At 42.3% G+C, this 15,856-nt stretch overlaps 1 protein-coding gene across 3 annotated transcripts in view; it reads right to left on the bottom strand.

Moving 5' to 3' along the window:
- Positions 1–1,335: 1,335 nt before the first annotated feature.
- Positions 1,336–15,856, bottom strand: part of PLAC9 (placenta associated 9) — a 33,068-nt gene continuing 18,547 nt past the window's right edge. Inside the window, exons 1-5 of one of the 3 annotated variants that reach the window (XM_021006184.2) lie at positions 10,040–10,145; positions 9,347–9,447; positions 6,593–6,716; positions 4,891–4,996; positions 1,336–4,029 (exon numbers count right to left, since the gene is read on the bottom strand). In XM_021006184.2, coding sequence (XP_020861843.1) covers position 4,029; positions 4,891–4,996; positions 6,593–6,716; positions 9,347–9,447; positions 10,040–10,124 — 417 coding nt within the window. In that variant the 5' untranslated portion in view covers positions 10,125–10,145 and the 3' untranslated portion in view covers positions 1,336–4,028. Of the gene's footprint in view, positions 4,030–4,890; positions 4,997–6,592; positions 6,717–9,346; positions 9,448–10,039; positions 10,147–15,856 lie in introns of those variants that run through there. The other 2 variants (XM_021006185.2, XM_021006186.2) reach the window with 2 other exon arrangements.

Here is a 15,856-nt window from a genome sequence, read left to right on the forward strand (position 1 = left end):
AAAATATTCTTTGTAGACTAAACTGTTCAGAGGACAATAGCCATGCTGAGAAGTATATAGCTCCTGACCAAGGAATTTGACTTTCCTGTGGCCACAGAGACAGACTTAGCCATAGTTCCTCGTAACGCTTCTTTGAGGGAGGAACAGTATCTCAATACATTCAAATATACTTCTGGGTGAGTTGGAAGGGTTGTTTCTTACAGGGCAGGGACTTTTCCTTCCTCCCTTCTATCCCAACACATACTCTTTTTTTTGGAGTTTTTATTATTGTTCCAGACCCATAATTTCATCTATATAGAAGCTGCCGTGTGAGGAAACTGGTCTGCTACTTAAAACTTTTAGAGTAGGTAATGAGGGATCAGCTAACTTGCCCACGATCAGGTAGGTAGACTGAGTCAGAGGCAAGACTCAAGCTAAGGTCTTGTCTTTGAGGCTAGCTCTCCTCTCTTCCAGGATTCTTCTCACCACATACTGCATAGCTCATATACAAGTATATCCTACATACCCAGTAATTACTTAAAACTAAGACCGGGCAAAAAAAGACCAGTTCCATAGAAACAATATTATATGCGAGTCATTCACTAAATGATGTTGTGGTAACCACTTACCTACTTTACAGTGATATGGCATGGCAGCTTTCTTTGGAATACTCCTGTATGGTGACTTAGGAATCTACAAGGCACATTTTCTTGAAACAACCTTATGAGGTAGATTATGCAAAGAATAATAATAATTGCCCCCATTTTACAGATGAGAAGACTGAGGTACAGAAAAAACTAAATATCTTGCCCACGGTCCACAAGCTGAATCTAGGTTTTCTTTCACTTCAAGTTAGGATTTAAACTATTACACCAGTGATTGCCATTTTACAACCCCCACCCCACCATGGTCCAAAAAGTTGGTGCTGAATATTCTTTTATGGTGCCCTAAGCAATAAATAATTACCCAATGTTGCAGATAAGCTTCAATTGGTTCTTGGACAGTGAGCATGTTACATTTCTAACACATATAGATAGATGTTAGGTGGCTTTTCCATGTCTGAGTTATTACTCATCTGTTTGAAATAAGAGAATTGGCTGTCTTCACTCACCATCCTTTTCACCTGGGTGTACACAGCAACAAAGATTAGCATATTTAGGGGCAGCTAGGTGGCAAAGTAGATAAAGCACCGGCCCAGAAATCAGGAGGACCTGAGTTCAAATGTGGTCTCAGACCAAACGCTTGACATTTACTAGCTGTGTGACCCTGGGCAAGTCACTTAACCCCAATTGCCTTAAAAAAAAATTGGCATAGTTAGCAGACATCTTTTAAAAAATGAATGAACTCAACACATCATTACAGGGTGAAAATGGAAACATTTTATTTTCAAGACAAAGTGAAAAGTATGATTAAGATATAATAATTTTGGAACCCCACATGATGAAGAACAGTACTGAATTCTGTGATATTGCTTTGGATTAGGTTGTCAAAGTCATCCGTGATCATCTGCATTTTTTAGAAGTGATTTGAAATGAATAATTTCCTGAAATTTCCAATAAATTTAATTGGACTTGTGACACATTTAGATAGGTCTTTTATGCCTGACTGATTAAATGACAGTGGATGGAAAAAAATTGACATATCGAAGAATCCTGAATCATGAACATCACTTAAAAATGACAGCCCCATACATTTTCGGCTAAAAATAAATGAATTTCCATCTCAGCAAGAGCTTGTAAAAGTTTTCTACCATTTTCCCTACATATTGTACAAATGAACATTTTCACTTTCTTTTTTTAAATCAAAACACAGAAGCAAACTTGATGTGCAAACAGATTTAAGATTGTCTGGTATTGAGCCAATAATATTGCAAACCTTTGTTCAAATAAAAAAAAAGCACAACATTGAATTTAAGTTTATGTGTGATTGTGATTATGAAGATATAATATCTTCCAGGCTGTAACTTAGTTCATTAAAATGTTATTTATATTGAACTAAGTTTATAAAATAAAGAAATTTAAATATGAAGTTCTGCAGAAAATAGTCAGCACATGTGGTCTTGCTGGATTACTTTTAAGTCTTATAGAATGTCTCATAAGATATTTGTAATTCTATAATTACAGTTTAATAATTTTATATTTAGAGTTTCCATAATTATGTAATGCAAATTTTAGTTTGGAGCTTTGGGGGGCAAGAATTATCACTGTAGTTATTGTAAGCATTTAATGAACAAATCTGAAAGAATATTATTACTAGTATTAAATTATCCATGGGGTTCACAACCCATCTTTGATGTTGAAAGATGATTGAAGTACAAAAAAATGTTTGGAACTACTGGATTAGTATAGAAAATGAACTATAAGGGGCAGCTAGGTGGCATAGTGGATAGAGCTCCAGCCTTAGAGTCAGGAGGACCTGAGTTCAAATTTGACTCAGACACTTGACACTAGCTATGTGACCCTGGGCAAGTCAGTTAACCCCAATTGCCTCAGCAAGAAAGAAAGAAAGAAAGAAAGAAAGAAAGAAAGAAAGAAAGAAAGAAAGAAAGAAAGAAAGAAAGAAAGAAAGAAAGAAAGAGAAAGAAGGAAGAAAATGAACTATAGTTAAGGAGCTTTGATGATCACCTGATTGAACCATCTTGTTTCTCATATGGGGAAACATGCCCAGAGATATTTACCCAAGACTACATAGACATGATCCATGTTCCATGGCAGTTCCATAGCAGATCAGAGGCCAGCCACTCTGCCTTTTCAAACATTCTTCCCCTTCTCTCTCCCCTTTTTGCCTTTCCTTTCTCTCTTCTCCAATTCCCCTCTTCCTTTCTCCACTTTCCCTTTCTAGTCTCCAAGAAGTAGCTATCTTTCTTGCATCTAAACCTCCCTTCCTTCTGTGCAGGGAGCTCTTAATCTTTTGTGTCATGGGCCACTTTTGACAGTCTGGTAGAGCCTATGAACCTCTTTCCACACTAATGTTTTCAGTACATGTGATTAGAAAGGAAACTATATTGAAATATTGTGTTATATATATATATAAAACAAAAATTTCAATATAATTGAGCTTAATTATGTATGTGTATATATATATATATATGTGTATGTATATGTATGTGTGTGTGTATACACACACACACACACACACACACATTTAAGTTTAAGGAACTCAGGTTAAGTACCTTTGTTCTAGAAAGTAGAATCTACCAGGATTTTCTTACCTCGGAGGTCCCCAATGCTTTCCTTTGTGCCAGTTTGTTTCCCAGCTTACTCTTTCCCTCCCATCAGGGTCTCCTGCCTCCACCTTCCCTCCTTCTACACAGTTTTCCTTGCTGAAGCCTGTTGTGCCAATGTCTCTTAGCCCTTACCAACTTCTGAGAGCCTGGGGCTTCCTCTCTACCCTTCTTACTGACCCTTCCAACTTCTAAGTCACAATATATACCCACTTGACCCTGGACTTAATTTAGCTTGAGATCAGTTGTGTTAGGAAGGAGAGGGAGAGTATATTTGAGTCCCTAAATCTCATGTAACTTTGAGTTTTTAGTTATTTATCTACAAGATGTGGGCTGTCACCATCAATATCCCCACTGATGCCAAGGATGTTAAATTCATAGATTTTAGAGGACATTAGCTTCACCCCACAATTTCTGCAGTTGAGGAAAACAGGTCCAGAGAAGTTTGTGTGCCAAAGGTCACAAAAGTTGTCTGGGGCAGATTCAGGATTTTAACCTAGGTCTGTAGACTACATTTTCAGGGTTCTAGACTTCCAGGGCCAAGATGATTTCCTTGAATAAGGAGAATGTGAATCTTGATTGATCCAGCAAAGCAAATGGAGATAAAAGCAAAATAAAGAGAGAAGCATCAGACTTGTGGCTTGTTGCAACAGTGCAAGAGTCTCAACATTACCGCTCACAGTACAAGACACATTTATTACATGACAGCCTTTTCCAACAGGTGTCCAAGTGGATGGAAGAACAGCCACCTGGGGAGGGAGTTATCCAAAAAGTCTTGGAGCCACTGCTGCCCTCAGCTCCAGGTCCTCTTGGTCCTCATAGGGATTCTGTAAGAAACAGGGGTCTTATCATTGGTGGAAGCAGCATCCGAACAGAAGGAAAGGCTGATTGAATGCCTGTGGGTGGGAATCTAGATTTGCAAGGAAAAAGAGGCTCCTCTGTTGAGGAGGCCTCCTTCCCAACTCCTGTGTGTTGTGGGGCTAAAATGAATAGCCTCTTTGTCCATAAAACTGGAAACTTTCTTCCAATTAACCCTCTGATCCTGCCCCCCACCAGTGCCCAGATGGTGTCCCTCCCCCTGGGCTCAAAGCTTTTTATTTCAGTATCAGACTTCAGATGCAAACTCTCCCAATAGAGGATTCACAAAAGTCTTAAAATTCATGCCAATGTATAAGGTACTAATGAGAGATCTTCTCTCAAGGAAGGGTTTTGTTAAGATGGAGGGAAGAGAAAGCCCAAGAGAATCTGGTGTCTGAAAGAGAAGAGGGTGGCATGAGGAGGGGAAATGACCATAGCACTAGGAAGCTGGTGGTGCCCAAACCCATTGCCCATGTCCCAGGTTTGCTGAAGGTCACATTCTGCCTAGCCCTTCCCCTTTGCTCTGCAATTCTACGTGGGGAACCCAGCTCCTTCTTCAAGCAGAGCTTGCTAAAAGGAAGTCTAGAGTGGTAGGGACAGCAGATCTTGTCTACGTGTTTCCATATAGAACTCCCTTTCCCCAGAAATTCCCAAACTCTTCTGGGACATGTCTTTGGGTGGACCTTTTGGCTACAGAGGGAATGCAAGGTGCAGAAGGGTAGTTAAGGCTTCAGGGAATTGGGGAAGAGGGCGATGCATGAAGAAGGGCAGTTAGGGACAAGTAAGACCAGAGCCCAGTGTAGACCGAGATCTCCTTCACTGAAGCTTACCACATCTCCCCTCCCCCTGCATCCTCTTCTCTATCTGCAGGGAGCTCCCTTTGCTCATCAGCAGAGCTGAAGAGATGGCAAGATCCAGCCATGTCTATTTTTCCTCCTGTTGACAAGCGGGAATGGTAATGTCTTAGTGCCTTCCCAGCCCCCCAACTTGAGCTAATGTTTCCAAAAGTAAAGGCAAAGAGAGGCAGTTTGGCAGAATGGATACAGGGTAGGTTTTGGCATCAAGAAGACCCGGGTTAAAGTCCCGCTTCTGACCCATGCCAGTTATGTGACCCTTTCAGAGTTCCAGATGATAAATTACAAAAGATGCTATTCTGCATTTCTAAAAAAGAGTTTCTACACCAGAGAATTGTCCATCCCTATGAAATCACAGGATTTGACCAAACCCCTCCCCCACCAAATACACGTGTTTATTTTATATGCATATATAAGATATACACAATGCCATGTGTCTAAAACTACACCCAGGACACAGAGATGTATACATATGTTATGTATGTGTATAGTGTATATATGTGTATATATGTGTATAGTTTAATGTAGTGTACATGTGTATATGTGTATATATAGGATATATACATGGAACCCCCATCATATAAGATAGGTATGTGTTACATGAACATAAAATACATGCATTTATAACCCCATGTGATACGTGTATGTGGCGTATATGTACATGTGCACACAAAAGTAAAGGCGTGCGCACACAGACACAGACACACACACACATATGGTAAAGTCTACTCAATTTCTCCTCCCACCCTTCTTCCCCAGGTTAGGACCCTCCTCCAGACATCAGCTGAGCCAAACCAGGTGTTTTGGCTTACACTAAGATTTCTAAAGACCTCACATTCTGAGAACTACTTTTTCTTCCAAAAGCTGGACTCTCTCATCTGATCTTTTTTTTTTTTTGTCTTTTGGTATTCATCACTACTGAGAACGAGATGGGGAGGTGGGATATCATCTTATCTTTTTTCATGAAGGCCTAAAACCATCCTGGTACCTTTGGGCTTTAACCTTGTCTATGTTACATCTGTGCCCTTTATTTTCCTGTTAAAAGACACTCAAATCATGCTACTTCCTTATTCCTACTTCTTGAGAAAGCTAGGTGGTGCAGTAGGTAGAGCGTTGGGTCTGGACCCAGGAGAACTCAAATTCAAAAACCTGCTTCAAACTCTTACTAGCTGTGTGAGCCTGGGCAAAGTCACTTAACCTTGGATTGTCTCGGTTTCCTCAACTGTAAAATGGGGATGATAATAATAGCACTTGCCTCAGGGTAGCTCAAAAGAAACATGCAATGCACAATGTTAGAGACCTCTTCATTCCAAATGTGCATATGGACTATTTGTGCCTGACCTGTGGTGGAGCCTTCTGAGCTCGGATCAGTCTGGTCAGCCACAGCTGGACACACCGTACACTGACCCCAACATAGTGACGCCATTTCTGTCCTCTTCAAAAACGAAGGACAACAACTATCCTCACACGGTTATGATGATCAAATATTTGTAAAGCACAATGCCCCGCGTGTAGTAGGTGCTATACAAATGCTAGCTATTATTATTATTTCTGATCCCTCACACTTTTTACCCTGTGAGCCTTGAGACTCGTTAAATTGCAGCTGGAGGGGTGCTTGGGACAAAAACGGAAGGCCAGGCCGGAGCCAGGACGTTCAGGACCCTCCTAGGACACGCACCATCTCCAAAGAAGTTCTCAGCAGGGCTCCCAGGCTCTGGGGGCAAGTTCCAGGCTATCCCATCCATCAAGTTAAGCAGGTTCTTTACTTCAGACTCCAGGTGCTCCACAGTCTTGTCCAGGGTCTGGTAAGGAGACAGTGAAAGAGTTAGGGTAAGGGACGGGAAAGAAGGGCTCAGAAATGTGAGAAGTAGGGGGACCAGATTCCGCAGCCTGGGGTCAGGGCTGAGTCCGGATCAGACTAGCGACTGTGCTGTTGCTGCATTTCTTCACATTGAGTCATACGTAGGGTTAGGGACCGTAATCAGTAGTGGAACCAAACCTATATTATAAAGAGATGCATTGAATTAGTGTCGTGTACCATATGTATCATGGCAATATCATGTATCATATCATATCTATCCTCCTTATCTGGCAGCTAGGTGGTGCAGTGGAGAGACCACTGGGCCTAGACCCAGGAAGACCTGGGTTCAGATCTAGCCTCAGATACTTACTTAGCTGTGTGACCCTGGGTAAGTCATTCACCTTCTGCTTGCCTCAATTTCTTCAGCTGTAAAATGGGGCTAATAATAGCACGTACCTCACAGGGTTGTGGGCAGTGGATAGAGCATCAGACCTAGAGTCAGGAAGACTCATCTTCCCTGAATTCAGATGTGGCCTCAGACACTTACCTGAGCAAGTCACTTAACCCTGTCGGCCTCGTTTTCCTCATTAGCAAAATGAGCTGGAGGCGGAAATGAAGAACCCCTCCAGTATCTTTGCCAAGAAAACCCAGATGGGGTCACAAAGAGTTTGAAACGCCTGAGCGAACACCCACCACCTCACAGGGTTGTTGTGAAGGTCGAGTGAAAGGGTACTTGTAAAGCACTCAGCATGGTACCTGGTATACAGCAGGCTCTGCATAAATGCTTATTCCCTTCCTTTCCTTTTTCCACATTTATTTGTGTCCAGGTGTCTCAGATTTCTTTAAAGAAAAGGATGTGAGCTCTTGAGGAGATTGTACAGGGAGAGAATACACTGGGGGTTCTGATTTCGCACTTACATACTCGGTATAAAGGGGATGCAGGTCGCCCTCCCCTCTTTGAAGAGGTGGGGCTCTATGGGTGTGAGCTATTGCACACACTATACGCTATTAGATGTCCTTGTAGGACTGGTTGCTTTGTCTGGGCTGCTTTTTTCCCTGTTTGTTATAAGGGAAGACTTATTGGGTAGGGAAGGAGGGAAGGATATTTTCAGAAATGTCCAAAGGTATCAATAATAATGAGATGAATAGTTAACAAGAAAAGAGGTGCTGGTCCCACCCTTTCCAACAAAGTCCCAGGATGCTGGCTCACATGACTTTTGTCATGCTTCCCTCTAGTGGCCTTCTAGGAAAATAACGAGTTTAGAGTTTGAAACATTTTCTTCCATAAAGAATGCATTGTTTTTTAAACTCTCTCAATTTCACTCTTTTCATAAAATGTTTATTAAGCAAAGAGGTGTGTATGTGTGTGGCACGTGTGGCCACTGTAGAAACAAGGATTGGAGCATCGGCCCTGAAGTCAGGAGGACCTGAGTTCAAATCCAGCCTCAGATCAAACACTTGACACTTACTAGCTGTGTGACCCTGGGCAAGTCACTTAACCCCAGTGGCCTTAAAAAAAACAAAACAAGAATTTGGATTTACTGCATCTTCCCCTAAGAAGAAGAACAATCACAATGACGCCGATAATCAATCATGGTCACTAGGAGAAGCAGTGCGATGCAGACAGCAGGTCTCCAAGTCAGGGTGACATGAGTTCAAGTTCCAGCTCAGATACATCCTGGCTGTGTGACCTTGGGTGAGTCACTGAACTTTTCAGTGCTCCCAGACAACTCTAAGAGCATTTTCAATCTGCATTAGCAAAGGAAGTTTTCTTAAGGAGGAACTCCCAATGCTGATGAAATCACAGGTAATGATAATGATCATAATAATAATACACTGCTATTATTCTTTGTTATCATTATCACTATACAATTCAACAAACAATGGGCACCTACTATGTGCTTAACACTGAGTTAGGTACTAGGGATATGAAGATGAAAAGTAAAACTGCTGAGAGGCAGCAGGATGCTGTGGAAAGGATACTGGAGACAGAGGACCTGAGTTCAAATCCCAGCATAGCCCCATAATGCCTTGGACAAGTCACTCCATCTTCCTGGTTCTTTACTTCTTCATGTATGGAATGAGGATGGTAGCCTAGATGACCTTTACGGTCCCTCCCAGCTCTCAGTCTGTGATCCTACGATCCTTGACGATCTATACTGAATCTCTCTTCCATTCACGAGCAAGGCACCGAATGTAGGTGCCTATACTAGTCCCCTTACCTGAAATGTCTCCCTTGACCCTCTTGGTCTACCCAATCCTGCTCATCCTTCAAGGCCCTCTTCCTCTAGGAGACTTTTACTGCTTCTTCCAGTCCACAGATACCTTTGCTTTTTCTGATACCCCAAAGCAGGCTAGTCTACAATTTAGGCCTTGATCCTACGTTGCCTTATATTGGTTTTCCTCACTTCACATACGTTTGTCTTTTCTCCCCCAGCTGGAAGGGACATGGGCATGATCCTGCGTTTCCTTGTTTTTCTCAGCAGTTGGCACAGAGCTGGACGTGTAAATAACTGAGCCCCCTCTCTATCTCTGCCCCCTCTGCCCCCACCATCCTCAGAACTGCTAGTACCTGACTTGCCTCCCCGTGCCCTCCTCCTTTTCTCCCACCCCATCCCACAGCTCCCGTACCTCTTCCACGAGGTCTAGGCGACTGTGGAGGGCTTTATGTTCCTCACACCACTTCATCCACTGGTCTGCATTCCCAGGGGAGGACCTGAATGGTTGTGCGGCTGCAGGAAACACAAACATAGTTTAAGGCTGGGTTCCCCTCACCCGACTATCTGCTTGCTTATAACCCCAGTAAGCAAGCAAGAAGAACACCAGGGCTCAAAGAAGGTGGTGGTTCTTGTTGAAGGGAGGGAAGAATAAAGTGAATAGATGTGTATGTACTCTGGCATTGTTACAGTCGAGGCTCAGCTCATGGCTCACCTCCTCCCTGAAGCTTTCCAAGACACCTTTAGCCCAAGGGGACGGAATAGCCCTCTCCTTTCTCTGAAGTCCCATGCACTTAGCATAACAATAGCTCATATCTGTATTGTACTTTGAGGTTTAATGAATCACTTTTACTTATATTATCTCACTCAGTCATCCCAAGAACCCTGTAAAACGGTACTATTATCATCTCCCTTTTACAAATTAGGAATCTGAGACCAAGAGTAGCAACTCAGTGACTTGATCAATGTCACACAGTAAGCACCAGAGAAGGAATTTAAACCCCAGTCTTCCTGCCTCCAAGTCCATCCCTGTATCCTTTTAGTTTTACCAACTTTCTGCTTAATCAACACCCCATGATTTTTCACTTGGTCACGGACGGTCTCGTACCATTCTTTACTTGTTTCATATGTAGAGAGATGAGAGGAAAAGGCTTTGCTAGTTGCTGCTGATGTAATGAAAATGTCAGTTTCATTCAGAATTCTATGGCTAGTTGCTATTTACGCAGAACAGGCTTTTAGAATTCTTTTGCCAGCAGAACAATTGCTATTTAGCATAGAACTTAGGGACTGCTGGGAAGAGGTTAAAACATTTTTCCTTATCAGTGGCTTTTAATCCTTTTCTGTTTAAGGAAAGGGAGATCTTGGGAGATTTACTTCAGTGAGGGGGTAAGATGAGCCTAAAAATGAGTTTCTGAACTTGTCCAGGACTTTGAACTGATAAGCCTGGGGGAAGACAGTGTAGTTCATTTCAGAGTAAGAAGTAAGAAGCTGAACCATTTCTCTATCTGACCCCCAAACCTCCTGTCATTCCATCTTTCTCTGAGTCACACCCCTAAACTTACTTTGCCCTCATCATGATCTCTAATCCACTTACCCCTCAAGTCATTTCTTGGGCCACTGCCTCTGCTCTTACTTTCCTTTCTTCCCTTTCTGATCTCCACCATATAATTAGCCAATTCAATGCCACACTGTCCTCTGCTCAACCTCTTTTCCTGTTCCTGTTTATCCATTGCCAAACCTCAGCTCTGGATTACTTTCACTGTCCACCTCCTTCACTCCTATTTACATGCTATGAAAGAAGCTGGAGAAAGCTACCACCGTGTTGAAATGGATCAATTATAAATGTATGTTATCCAAGTTCAATAGGGTCATCCATAGATAGGGAAAACAGGTCAAGGCACCTGTGTTAAGTGATGCACACATAGGGAGCATGTGTGACTGGGACAAAGGCATGAAGGGGTAAATAATGACTTCACCACCACAAAACTACCAGTGTCTTCTACTGATGTCCTTGTCTAACTGTCTCAAGTTTCTCTCTATACCAATCTATCTGTCACAGACACACCAAAATAATCTTCCTGAATTCAAGTCTAACCACGTCCCCTCCCTACTCAAAATCGAATGGCTCAATTGAAAAAAAAAAACATTAAGTACCTGGTAGGTGCTCAGTTCTATGTGAGGCACTAGGGATACGTTAAGAAAAAGACAGACCATGTCCTCAAGGAGCTTACAATTTGATGGGGGAAGACATCATACAGAAGGAAGCTGGGAAAAGGCAGGGGGACAGCAGAGGGTACCCAGCACGAAGGCATCTTGTTCTTGAAAGCTGAAACCAAGCAGAGCTGCAGAGAGAAAGTCAAGTGGGCTGCAAAGTCCAGGTTCTGCTCTCTATAAAGAAAAGCTTTGGGTGGGATTTAGTATTCCACCCTCAGTCCTGCAACCAGGGGGAAGAGGAGGCTGAGGGATGAAATATAAGTTACTCTATTTAGCATTTAAATATCTTTACAACCTGGTTCCATCCTATCTTTCTGTCTTTCTTATAATTTATTCCCCTTACACGCTCCATGGTCCAGTCATACTGTCCTACTTACCATTTCTTGCACACTCCATCTCCCATCTTTGCCTTTGCACTGATTATCCGTCTTGCCTAGAATGTACTCCCTCTTCACCTTTGCCTTTTATAATTTCTAGTCTACTTCAGCACTCAGCTCAAGTACCTCCACCTATGGGAGGCATTTCCTGATACCTCCAGCTGCTCATGCCTTCTCCTCAATCATTCGGTATGTATTTTAGTATGCCTCCTTGATGTTAAGGTACTGACTTACCTTTGTCTTCATATCACCAGAGCTTGCTACCATGTCTGGCATACAGAGCTTACTAAAAATTTATCGATTCATTGAAGCTACACCTCTCTTAATGTAGCCCCAAATTACGTTAACTCAGTGATTGATTATGACTTCAGAGGACTGATCGAGAAACATGCCTCCCACCTCTTGGCAGAGAGATGGTGGATTATAAGTAAGTGAGGCATGTGTTCCAGACATAGCCAATATGTTGATTGTTTTCCTTGGCTTTTCATATTTCTTACAAGGAAGATTCTAAAGGAAAATGATAAATGTTAGAGGGGATGTAGGAAAATTGGAACATTAATGCACTGTTGGTAGAGTTGTGAACTGACCCAACCATCCTGGAGAGCAATTTGGAACTATACCCAAAGAGCTAGAAAACTGTGCATATGCTTTGATCCAGCAATATCACTACCACGTCTGTATCAGAGAGAGAGAGAAAGAGAGAGAGAGAGAGAGAGAGAGAGAGAGAGAGAGAGAGAGAGAGAGAGAGAGAGAGAGAGAGAGAGAGAGAGAGAGAGAAGAGAGCTGTTTATACAAGGATATTTTACAGCAGCTCTTTTTGGGATGACAACGAATTGGAAACTGGGGGAATGCCCATCAATTAAGGTATGCCTGAACAAATTGTGGTATATGATTGTAATTGTGCTATAAGAAATGATGAACAAGCTGATTTCAGAAAAACCTGGAAAGACTTACATAAAGTGAAAGCAAAGTGAAGTGAGCAGAATCAGGAGAATATAGTATATAGTAATAGCAGCATTCTATGAAAATGACTTAGCTCTTCTCAGCAATACAATGGTCTAAGACAATTCCAAAAGACTCATGAGGGAAAATGCTATCTACATCCAGAGAAAGAAATGATGGACTTTGGATGCAGATCGAAGTATACTGTTTTTCACTTTATTTTTTGTTTTTTCTTATTTTAGTCTATGTCTTTTTTTCACAACATGACTAATATGGAAATGTGTTTTGCATGATTGCACACATGTAACCTATATCAAATTGCTTACTGTCTCAGGGAGGGGGTAGGTGAAGGGAGAGAGAAAATTTGGAACTCAACATTTTTTAAAATAGATATTAAAATTGTCTTTACATGTGATTGGGAATTTTTTTTTAAATTAAAAAGGGAAGATTTTACTACAGGGGAGGAGGGGACAGAGTAGGAGAAGTTAATTTGACAGTGTCAATGGTGTTACTTTTTTAAAAAAAGAAAAAAAGAACAAAGCATTAAAAAAAAGATTGCATTAGCTCTTCTGGTATCATTGCCTTATATCTCTAGGGTGATTCATATTTGCCAGAATTTTCACATCCATTATCTCATTAGATCTTATAAGGGAAGAAAAGCAAATTATCCTCTTTTTTTGGGGGGGGGATGGCTAGGCAATGGGGTTAAGTGATTTGCCCAGGGTCACACAGCTAGTAAGTGTCAAGTGTCTGAGGCTGGATTTGAACTCAGGTCCTCTTGACTCCAGGGCTGGTGCTCTATCCACTGTGCCATCTAGCTACCCTCAAATTATCTTCATTTGACAGATCAGGACCTGCAAGCCAGAGATGTAGAGTGACTTGCCTCATATGTCATGGTGGTTGAGCCAGGTCTAGAACATACATCTCCTCATTCCCCGTTCAGTGTTCTCGCCATTACACCCTTCTATGGAACCCTCAGCTACTGGCCGTGGTAGGTCCTGTGATGCAGAGGGTAAGATCTGCCCCAGAGATGTGTCAATGTTGCCTTTAGCATTTTGTTATTTGTGTTCAGTCATTTCAGTCGTGTCCAGCTCTTCATGAGTCAGACCTAGGTGTTCCACCTTTAGCACAGGATACCCTAAAATACTTCCCACAGAAGGCCCCTTCAGCTATCATGTGGTCTAGGGAAATGGCTGCCATCACTTGTCTGTCACCTTGGACCTTCTTGGTAACGCTGGTAACTTCACATCCAAATTATCCCAGTATTAGCCATTTCTAGGAGCAGCAAGGTGGTGCAGTGAATAGAACACCAGGCCTGGAGTCAGAAGATCTGAGTTCAACTCCAGCCTCAGACACTTACTAGCTGTGTGACCCTGGGCAAGTCACTTAATGCTGTTTGTCTCCATTCCCTCCTCTGTTAGATGAGCTGGAGAAGGAAATGGCAAACCACTCCACTATCTTTGCCAAGAACACCCCAAATGGGGTCACAAAGAGTTGGACACGACTGAAATGACTGAACAACAACAATTAATCAATTTCTACCTCCATACCTTGTCATAAACCATAATTATAAGTGATGTTTATCTAAAGCCTTAAGGTTTGCAAAGTGATTTGACATACATGATCTCATTAGGTATGAAGGGCCTTGGAGGTAGGATGATTTTCAGTTTAACCAACCTGCCCAAAAGGGCTCTTTGTTAACTGTCCAAAAGATCTTCCAGGGAGATGGTCCCTGGTGGGGACCCAGTGGACATACAGGAGGTAACTGCCCTGCTGACTATGACTGTTTACATTACAAGACCTTCCACTAACTACGTGTTAATGATTCTGAGACTGGAAGACATCTTAGATCATCTAGCTCAGTGCCATTATGTGACAGATGAAGATACTAGAGGCCAGAATGGGCAAGTGGCTGCCTGGAGAGCTCAGGGGTCTTGCCTCCCAGGGGCCCCAGGAGCCAGTTCAAGGGCTTCTTATTAAATTTTAAGTGTGAACATTTAAGCCTCAGAAAACTGCAAATGCTACGAATGAGGCCTTGGTTTACTGATTCTCTAGACTTTCTTAAGAAAATATTAATAATGCAAATTAAACTTAAAAGCATCTCTTGCCATATTGGGGGGCAGAGTCAGTGGTTAAAGATTTATTAGCAAACCCCTGCCTAGCCCTACCTGCCTAGCCATGGAGAAAGTATCAGACAGTTTGTTGTTTTTTCTAGCACTTTCTCATCCATCATCTTCTCTGATCCACACAACACTCCTGTGAGCGAATCCAATACAACAAATACCTATTAAGTACTTACTGCCTGCCAGGCACCTTGCTAGACAAAAAGAGTACCGAGATATGACATAGTCCTTTCCCTTGAGAGGCTTCCATTCTGTCAGTAGATAGAATGTAGAAACATACTGAAATACAAGACCATACGAGGAGGGAGAAAGGGATGACTGGGGGGTTGAGGAAAGCTTCCTGTGGAGGTGATGCCTTGAAGAGAGCTAAATATTCTTTTTTTTTGTGCAAAAATATTTATAACAGCTCCAAAAAACCTGAAGAGTAAATGGGTGGCCATTAATTGAGGAATGACTGAAGAAGTCATGGTATAGTAATATGATAGACCATTATTATGCCATAAGAATAGAGCTAAATATTCTTAAGAGGTGAAGGTGAGAAGGACAGCTAGGTGGTACAGTGGCTAGAGCAGTGGCCCTGGAGTCAGGAGGACCTGAGTTCAAATCTAACCTCCAACACTTACTAGCTGCGTGACCCTGGCCAAGTCACTTAACTCTGATTACCTCACACACACAAAAATAAAAATATAAAAAGAGTTGGAGAAGGGGAGATGAGTTGGAGAAGGAAATGGGGAATGAGGAGATATATAAGAATGGAGAACATTCCAGGCATTTGGCATAGTCCGTGCCAAGGAATGAGGGCAGGAGATGGAATGTAGAGTTCATGGACTTGAACTGGCAAGTAGACTAGTTTGGCTGAAGTGTGGAATGCTTGAAGGAGAATGATGCAGTATAAATCAGAGAAGGCAATCTGGGATTAGATCATGTAAGATTTCAAATCCAAAACTGAGGAGTTTTATTTTGTCCTGAGGGCAGGCACTGGGAACATGGTCCCCAGTAATCTTTGATCTGGATGACAGAGTGGAAGTCAATGATGGACAACCACCAATCTCCATCATCTAGCCCTACTTCCCAGAATCCTTCCCCATTCAGGATCTCGGTCTCCATAAAAGTCCCAGGCTTCTCAGGAATGGGCTCCACAGGGATGGAACACCACCATGACCATAGTGAGGCCTTCCTCTTATCAGCCAGGGATCTGAGTTGACTCATTCTATATCAGTAATAAAATCCAGCTTGGCCTTGGTGGCCAGAACCTTCAAGGCCTGTAGA

The sequence above is a fragment of the Phascolarctos cinereus genome, unplaced genomic scaffold, assembly GCF_003287225.1.
Source record: "Phascolarctos cinereus isolate Bilbo 61053 unplaced genomic scaffold, phaCin_HiC Scaffold_3;HRSCAF=262, whole genome shotgun sequence".
Classification (NCBI taxonomy): Eukaryota; Metazoa; Chordata; class Mammalia; order Diprotodontia; family Phascolarctidae; genus Phascolarctos; species Phascolarctos cinereus.